The following is a 9,638-nucleotide window of genomic DNA, read 5'->3' on the forward strand; positions in this document are numbered from 1 at the left end:
TCGCTCATGAGTTATTAAAGTTACAATGTATTCAGAAGTTGACGCCACAAAAACCATGAAATGAGTTTCCTATAATGTGAAATTATTGACGCAATCGATTAAGTCGGTGAAATCACCATCAGTACACCCCCGTGAGCGAGCTCCGGTATCATTAAGATAAAATTAATTGGGCTCCACCGGTCTTCCGCGTCCTCGCCGAGATGAAAAAACTGGGCACACGTGGTCACTACCGTTCATTTACGAACGCGAATTATGCGTAGTACGGCAGGTGGCAGGTGGCGGAGAGCATGGGAACTCGGGGTTGAGCTGAGTTCCCACGGCCGCGTCATTCACTACGCCACACCTGCGCCCCTTAACGGGGATGCTACACACACGCCCGCCACGCGAAGGAAAGCGCCGATTAGAAGTGCCACGAGTGTGTGCGCGCGCGCTCGCTGCGTGTGCGCACGCGTGGAGGTGCGCGTGTGTGCGTGCGTCGTACGCGCAGCTCGAGTTACACCATTTATTCAAGTAAGTGCCCGTAGAAGGGCTGTTTACGTTATGCTCTACGTCGTTCGCGCTTATGTGTTTTAACAGGTGTCCTATGTGTGTGTTGGCGTTTGATTTATTCCTTCGTGTTAGCTGTATGATAACGATAGCCGTGCTGCGTTTTCTTTTGCTTCTGTAGTTTATTTTTATAGAGCGCTCTATATGATAAGTACCCGCAGTGTTTTTAGATTTTAATTCGAATCATTGAAGTAGTCTCATAAAGTTATCAAGCCACAGCCATCTTCGTACGTCGTGATAGCCGACGAGATAGCATTATGGAAATTAAATTTTCTTAAAGATCCTGGCCCCTGTAACTATTACAATTATGGCAATGATTGATACCGCAATAAGATTTTAACTAACTATGAAATTGCAATCAATTTTATGACAGAATCATGGAATATCTAGTTACATCGGAAATTAATTTAAAATTATAGGGAATTTAATTATTATGAAGATTTATTTGAAAATAATAGCCATTGGAAGTTATTCTTTACCCATACTTATTAATATCTTAAACAAAATAAAAATTGAAGACATGAATGTATTAACAGTGTCATCGGCCCACATTGGCTGCGGTTACTTTATTAGTGTGTATCTCATTAATAACCAATATAGATTTCAAAGCTTATCATAGATAGTTGATAGGTATGCATACTAATAAAGACCCTCGGTTGACAATGGGCGACGATATCTAAATGAGTGTCACAATCCACCGGTTCATGATCGCCCTTACTAATATTATAAGCGTGTGTTGTTACTGACAAATATGTATATTGGACTTTCTGGAAACGTCAATGGGCTTAAAGAATAATATCAAGTGTAGGTGTATTGAGTATAATGAGTACCTATATCGTATATTAGCGTGGTCTAACTTTAGGTACATAGGTACTCTAGCCACCTAGAACTGTTTTATTCTTCCACTGAACTCTACATATTATAATATGTACTTTTGAGAAAAAAATTGTAAGTTTTGTCTCTGAACTATGCGCAGATTTTGGAAAAATTTTGAATGTTTACTGAAAGCACTATTCACATATCACATTTAAAATTAAAATAGTTTCAGTACATACTCGTAAAGTCACTTGATTAATGATTCAAACTTTTTCTCTTTTTCAGGCTCTCTACATAAACGTTCCTGCATCATCGTCGTCTGTTGTTTTGAATCACGGTACCTACCCGTTTGTTCGTTATTGTCACGCGATGATCGCGTGGCGTGCGTACGCGCACTTTCAATAACGTTACCCATATTGAAACTTATTGATAAATGTTCAATACAATTTATATTGAAGGCCATCGATTTTGAAATCAAATATTGATATATGCGACAACAAGTTAATTTAGTTATTTAATAAGATTTTCTTTACAGGCATTATTTTCTTCAAAACTGTGAATTTTGTAATGACAGCAATTATAAGTTGGGAATTGAGATAAAATAAGGATATAACATATTTATATAAAGTAAGGTTGGATTCCTATTTGATTTGTTCGTTATGTACTTTATGCATCTTTCTTAATTTTATGCTTATAAGTAATGTGTAATAAAAAATAAATATTTGTACTAAATTGTACTTTTGTTTTTTTTTATTATTTTTCATTAACCTTTCAAAACCAAAAAGGAGGTGATTTTCAACAGCACATGGTGTCATTGTTTTTCACCTTGATACAGGGTGCGTGTGTTTTATTGTCACGCAACAGACTCGTGCGTGGCGTGCGTACGCGCACTTACACAACGTTACCGCTTTATTGGCGCTACTAATGTTTCAATAATTGACCAAAGTTAAAGAAATAAACAAAATTGTGGATATTCGAAGGTGTGTTTTGATCAACGATATTTTGTTTTATATTAAAGTTGATTTTTGGTTGTTGGTATGACCGTTATTTTGCAACGTTAAAATTGTTGGTATGAAGGCTAATGTAAGGAAGTCCCTAAAAATATTATAACAAATGTTAATAAAATTATTATTTACCCATAAAAAAATTGGCAATTCAGGTATTGTTTTCGTCATTTCTTTGTACTTTTCCGTGTCCTTGTTGTTCTTTCACTTTCCATTCCCAGCCATTTCGAAAAGTTCCCGTAACGCTCACTGTAGCATATTGATATAATGACAAAAGTAAGTGACAGCCCGCATAGGAATGTTGTGAGGCGGGCGCCGCGCGCGCTGCGCATACGCACTTATCTGCCCACGTGATTGTTTTATTGAAACTCACTTTGAATAATTATACATCACTAGCTGACCCGCGCAACTTCGCTTGCGTCACATAAGAGAGAATGGGTCAAAATTGTCCTCGTTTTTGTAACATTTTTCACCCGTACTCTGCTCCTATTGGTAGTAGCGTGACGATATATAGCCTATAACCTTCCTCGATAAATGGACTATCTATCACTGAAAGAATTTTTCAAATCGGACCAGTAGTTCCTGAGATTAGCGCGTTCAAACAAACAAACAAACAAACAAACAAACAAACAAACTCTTCAGCTTTATAATATTAGTATAGATAATGGCCACGAGGGTCCCATGGGTGGTAGTAAACAATGGCTTTCGAGTAGGGGAAATAATGATTTATGTTGTGATTGATAATGAAGTTTTTATACAGTGTTCTAAACATCGATTTAAACATCAGGGGTGGCTAAGTAAGTGAGGGCTCGTTTCTTGATCGAGAAGGTGTGCTGATTTCTACTACGGGCTTAGTGGTTTTCTAGATTGAAAATGTTACGAATCAAACAGACTTTTCGTGGATAGCGATGCACATAAAAAAATGTTTGAATTCCAGTGAACATAAAACATATCAGTCACGTTACAGACCTCCTAGACACTCATCTATCTAATACAAAAACTATCAAAAACCAACAAAATCAAACCAATTAATTTCCCCAACACTTCCCATCACAAAGACAATAAACCCACACGAACTGTCACAATTAACGACACGAAATCCCCTAACGCTAAATCAACGGGCGTGTGTTGAGCGCACTTCGAACACACGAACACACACACACGCACACACACAATACATACCCTTATAGATGATACGTACCAAATACAAAGTTCCATTTTGTAACCCTACCCAGGGAGAAGGGGCAAAAAGTGGAATCTTTTTTTAAAAAGCAATCGTTGCACGTGGTCGGGTTGTGGTCGAAGGTTTTTTTTTCTTTTGACGAAAGTATTACGTTGTGAAATTCTTCAGAGTAGAGAGGTATCGGTTACGGAGCTCGGATCAACTGATAAACTGGATTACAGGAGTGTCGGGTTTTACTTAACTAATGACTGGACACCTTTGATAGCGTTTATGGGATGACTACGAGGCTATGATATGATTATAGTACGCAAGTTCTAGTCTCATAGTAGACTTAAAGGAAAATAAAAATATTTGTTTCCAGTTTTATAATGCTTTCTGGCGCGCACAGGAGAGCGTTTGACACGTTAAGTTACCATCGAATTAGTTTAAATGTAGATTAAGAAAATTCCTTTCACAATATTGCCCTCTATAGCAAATATCACTATTTGTTTTACATCGATATTATAAAGTCATTGAATTAAGATGAATTCGGGCTAATAAGAGTATCAGCACTGAAACGGTCTTATAAGATTACATTGTTGCGCAAAATTCGCTGACCATTAGATTTAGCTGCAAATAAGCGTTTATATTGGCTCTGATTCGTACATAAAACGTATTATCCCCAGATATAATCAAAGGTTGTAAAAACATCGTAACACTAAGCAGGCAGGATGAAATGTACAAGATTAGTTAATTTAATGTCAATGTCTTAATCGACGCACAAAGGAGTGCCGAAGCGCATTACGTTTTATACTGCACTAAAAACCGAATTGCGAAACTAAATAATCGAATTTACCTCTAATCTTATTAGAAAAGATAAGAATCAAAATCGTAACGGTCTTACTTCAATAATATACAAACGTGGTCGTAAATTTTCCGCGAAAATTGCTAGCATACTATTTTCTTAATGCATGGTGCATTAGAGTACAGTAAATGTGAAACATACTATTATGCTAGTAGGGTACAGTTGAGAAAGATCTGGTCTAGGTATGACGTTTCAATGTAACCGTTACTTATGACATCCAATTAGTGCAATGCGAAACCATTTCCAATCTCCCAATGGCTATTCCACATTTCTGTCCCGCAAATATGTGTCTACATCCCTAAATATGTGGACGTGTAACTTAGTATCGTGTGCAAAGGAGTGCAACTCGCCAACTTTGGTGTGTACCGTCTTTAAAGGCATAAAACTGTTATTACATCCTGCGCGTACGCAAGCAAATGAAAATTTAAATCCATTAGAGTCCAGTGTATAAGCAATTGCGCACTTAAGGCTAACGGTCCGCTTTAATTTATTGATTATAAAATGGTTATATCAATTCTGAATAAAATATTAAGTTTTATTAGCAAGTAGTACCCTTTTATTCTTACTAGAGGGAGTTTTATGGTTTATTTAGATAAGCGTTGCTTTTTATTAGTGGTCGCAAATAACGCCGTAAAAAGCTTTTTAGTGCGAATTTTTCACTTTCAAGTCCATTAACAGAAATAATAGTGGTATTTAAAGTTTTAAATATATTTAATGGTCAGGCGCCATTACCAAAACAAACATGACATTAAAAAACGCTTTATTCAAGAGACGTTTCTTATCAATTGTTATTAGACTACGGTTTAAAAGGTGTATAAATTCTTATAAGTCTTATTGGTTAGGTCTATTATAAAAACCGTTGGAACCGAGATAAAATTATTCTTAGATGGATCTAAATCTATTAAAATGCTAAACTAGACAGGATGCGATTAATTATGATATATAATTTAGTGCAGCGTGTTAAGCATTCATTAAACTTTTTAAGATTATAAAACGAAATCTGAAAAAAATCTTGTCAAGAAATACTTATTAGATTGTTTATTAAAGACTAATCTAGTTATTAGCAGATGTGAATGCAAATTACGAACATTATTTCATGAAGATTTGTGATGGAAACACGAAAACAAATAAATTGCGAGCTTAATGCGAGTACCTATAAGTTTCATTCGTTCTCATTTAGAATCCAGGCCTTTATGATAGAGCCGAGATAAAATAAATAGCAAATATTAACTTACATTCAAAACGCTCGTTATTAACAAATTTTCCGTGTGTTTTGGACGCGTATCACGTTACAAAGTGTTTCTTAAGTTCTATTTACATATTATTATGTGTAAGAATTCCGGACAATGGTTGAAAGATATCGCATAATGAATAAATAATACCTTATAAGGTAGTCTCGTGTTATGTAAAGCGGCTAAACGTTTGAAGTGATAATAATCTTGAGACGGAATTTCGTTGGCGTCTGTTTAACGAGCGTATGATAACTTCTTTCAATTCTTATGCAAATAAGTAGCAATATTTTGTATAACTACTAGTCCCACGCTGAATAAATTTAGAGCCTACTTAAATAACATTTGATACAAATGTTTGTGTTATAACATTCTCATATAAAATGTATAGCAAAGTAAATGACGACACGTGCCTCAATCAAAGGCTACACGAATTAGCTACTGTTTCTACGAAAGCGCTACGATTACGTAGCACTTGTAAATTAGAAAGGAAAACATTTTTATTATTGTTTTACACAGTCTATGCTACGTCTTCTAATAATATTTTTACCTGTTGTCAGACAGATCACTACAGAAAAAGCTCCTAATACTTTTTTTTGGTATATTAGCTAAATAGTTTTGGAATGCGTACATAATTTTGTACACGTGAAAAATAGAAGAACAAACTTCGATTATATTTATATTTTTTAAACAACATTTATAAATATTAAAGGAATACACAACGACGTCTGAGTTCATGCAATTCATTCATTTTACGCAATCATAATATCATCTTTCATGTACCCAAAGTGCAATTTACAATATTTACGATCATGACAGAAACGCACTTTATAACGGCCGTTTCACACCTTCAGTGCGCTATACACAAGTCTAAGACGTAACATGATATATACGGGAGTAGCGTCGTATCTAACATGAATATAATTTAGCCGTCGCGTATCCTTCGCTCAAGTGACCAGAGGAAATGATTTATCAGTCCCCTGTTCGTGATTTGTGCGCGAGCGCATGCGATTTAATCACAGGAAGCGACACCGGCGCACAGTGATAAATCTGCACAGGAACTTATCTATCCGATGGCCAGCTGCACGCCGTGATTCATAATGCAGAGATAGCGCTGTTTATTTTGCTAGGAATCGCCTAAGGAGCGGCGGAACGACGGCTAGTGCCACAACTAGTGTACCTGCACAAGACATCGGCGCTTTTGTACGTCTTATTTTGTTGCAAGCACCGAGATTTATAGCTAGAAAGCCACATAGAGCGTGCTATTAAATTAATTCAATAGCTAAGTTAATCGGTTGTTTCATATCTACGAGGTTTCAAACTTCCTTTTTGATGTAATTTGACCGTTATTAACGAAAACGACATGACATTTACAACAACCTACGTAAGAAACGAATGATGTCGGAGAGTTATCGGACAAAAACATCAACATAACCATGACTCATTTGAAAAAAGAAAACAAAATATATCAAACAGTGATTTTTAAGTCTCACATCAGTCCAAGTTAGTCATCAATAAAGCTTTACGAGCACAATCTACTCAGTAACTATTCCAAGTCGCGGCACGTCAAAGCCTCTATTCGTAGAAGTTGTTCGTAAAAACCAGTCTGTAGGCGCGCGCTACCGCTCGCGTGCTGCGCGCGCGCTCGTCCCGCTCCCGGCGCACGCGCATGCGCGCGAGCTACAGGGCCCGTCCTATAAAAGGGCCCGCGCCCTTCCTGATTCCATCATTCCCTGCTAACGCACCGTGCGCGCATGTCGCTCCGTGTTTAATCGTAGCTCCTGTAAATACGTAGTCGTAACTTGTTAGACTAAGTTGTAGTATAACAGTAGACGTAGTATCTAGTTAAAATGTGTTTGGCTAAGGATGAAACGCAATCCCCGCAGAAGGAGGTCCCGTCACCTCGCTCACCTTGGGCGAAGCTTTTAAGTCGTCAGGTATGTATCTGAATATTCTTGCAGTTTTTAAACTAAGCGATCGTAACATTAATCCTCCTGAATACAAAACCCTGTGTTTATTGAACGTTGTGACTTATGTTTTGTTTCGTTGTTTACAGAGCTCCAAGCCGCGACTTCCTCGCAAAGTGGCGACCTCGACGCGGGTTAATCTTAACAAGTGCTGGTCGAAGTTAGGAGAGTTGATCTCTAACTCGGGCCCGCGCACTGACCTACCATCGCAAAAGACTGCATACCCCGAGGAACCTGTTCTCGTACCTTTCTCGGACTTCTTCTACCCTGTGGACCCGGTCAAACCGGTGCCGGTCGAAGAAAATGACAACGCTGAAAACCAGAACATTGCGAACAACCGCTTCGAGCTCATCAACGAAGACCTGGAGATCAGCGACAACATGGCCAACGAAGTGAGGGAGATCTGCTACTCGGCCACTAAAAACTGCTTCGTATGTAAACTTTGTTATTAGTTTAGAAACTTTGCTTCTTCTTCCTTCGGTACTAAATGCAGTGAAAACAAAATCGCGTCTTCCAACAGTAGTTTTAAACGTGCTCGGTTGCACAAATCCAACGTCTTCCATTAGACTTAGTGATGTGATTGATGCGGCGCCTCTCTACTGTGATTTAGCGAGTAATGTTTGTGATCTCTAGCAGATAATCGCGAGGCGCCGTGTCGTCCTATTAAATTAGTGTGTAAACAGTAAATTGTCACAAGTTTTGGTAGACAGCTTTAATGAACTGCACTGTAATTTAATCATTGCACCGGCTATCACCTAAACTTTTAAAGCGTGCTTCACACTCGCCTCTCTTAGTTTTCAAAGTATTTGACGTTTTAATTCTCTTGTAAATGTTCGGAACACCCGCGAAAACTGAGTGTGCAGCGCGCTTAATGCGTATTGACTCTGCTTGTTTTCCATTTCTAAATCCAATGTCTTCCATTAGTGTTAAGTTTGTGCCTGTGATACCAGAGTTTATATAAAAATCGAAAGCTTTAACTAGATTGTAAGAAGAGTTTATTAGGTTTAAGTATAGATGTTCACTGAGAGTTCTATTATATCACTTTAAACTTTAGTTGTAGTAGGTTCGAGCTTTAAATTCCATGTGATAGTACATTAGGTGAACGAAATTTATTAGATTTAAGTATAGATATGAATCATAGCATATCACAATCGAAGCTTTAATAGTTCGTAAGAATCTTAGTTCTAAGTAATATCATAATCATTTTGGATTTTGTTTCTTTTTTGTCTCTTAGTTACTTTGTGTCATGTACCTTCTTTTTCTAAATTACTTTTCATTCATAAGTTTAGCAGAAGTGGGCCGAGCGTGCCAATCTTTAGTTAAGGTTCAAATATTATTGTAAGCTTAAGGTTTTAGTTAAGTTACTTTTTCTAATGTTTTTTGATGAATTCTTCCATTCGTGTCAATTTTGTGTAAGTTCATTTTTTTTCTTAATCATTTTTATGTTTTTAATTAAGTTAGTCTGTAAGTTTCATTGTGTACTTAGACTGATATGATTTAGTTAAGAATTCAAGACTTTCGTTTGATCTCCGATTCTTAATAAACATTAATGTGTAACTTTAACTTGATTTTCATTTGATTGCCCTATAAATGTTAAGTGGCCATTTCATATGAGCCATAAAGCCATGTTTATGGTCTTACACATTGAAGTATAAAACACGTGCTTCAGATAGCCGAGAAATTAATAACGTTATAGCATGTAGAGCTATAAAACAAACATACACCAATTACACAAACATGAAATAAACACTGACGATGATGTAACTTCTCCTCAGTTGCCGCGCATTTATAAACAGGATAAACATGAATTTGTATATTTTACTTGTAAGGACTAGTAATTTCGTATCAGTTATCTTATAATTAAAGTACAATCTATACACGTTACACAGGTTTTGTCATCGAAGTAATTATACTTTTATAAGGAGAGGCAGATTTAATCGTCCTACAGTTACACAATACGCAATGAAGATAAAAATAAACAAAGAGTTAATCATTACTAGTTTTCGTATATGAAATCAATAATAAACACATTTTAACGATACTTTATAG

The 9,638-nt window shown here is 36.7% G+C and overlaps 2 protein-coding genes across 2 annotated transcripts; both read left to right on the forward strand.

Annotated features, from left to right (window-relative positions):
• The first annotated feature begins 225 nt into the window (after positions 1 to 225).
• LOC142979586 (uncharacterized) lies at positions 226 to 2,081 on the forward strand. The gene is made up of 2 exons (XM_076124597.1): positions 226 to 510; positions 1,648 to 2,081. The coding sequence occupies exons 1-2, from the start codon at positions 253 to 255 to the stop codon at positions 1,765 to 1,767; spliced, it is 378 nt and encodes a 125-aa protein (XP_075980712.1). The 5' UTR covers positions 226 to 252; the 3' UTR covers positions 1,768 to 2,081.
• A 5,248-nt stretch (positions 2,082 to 7,329) lies between these two features.
• LOC142979526 (uncharacterized) lies at positions 7,330 to 9,152 on the forward strand. Its single transcript, XM_076124478.1, has 2 exons — positions 7,330 to 7,559; positions 7,679 to 9,152. The coding sequence occupies exons 1-2, from the start codon at positions 7,473 to 7,475 to the stop codon at positions 8,039 to 8,041; spliced, it is 450 nt and encodes a 149-aa protein (XP_075980593.1). The 5' UTR covers positions 7,330 to 7,472; the 3' UTR covers positions 8,042 to 9,152.
• Positions 9,153 to 9,638: the final 486 nt, after the last annotated feature.

The sequence above is a fragment of the Anticarsia gemmatalis genome, chromosome 16 (genome assembly GCF_050436995.1).
Source record: "Anticarsia gemmatalis isolate Benzon Research Colony breed Stoneville strain chromosome 16, ilAntGemm2 primary, whole genome shotgun sequence".
Classification (NCBI taxonomy): Eukaryota; Metazoa; Arthropoda; class Insecta; order Lepidoptera; family Erebidae; genus Anticarsia; species Anticarsia gemmatalis.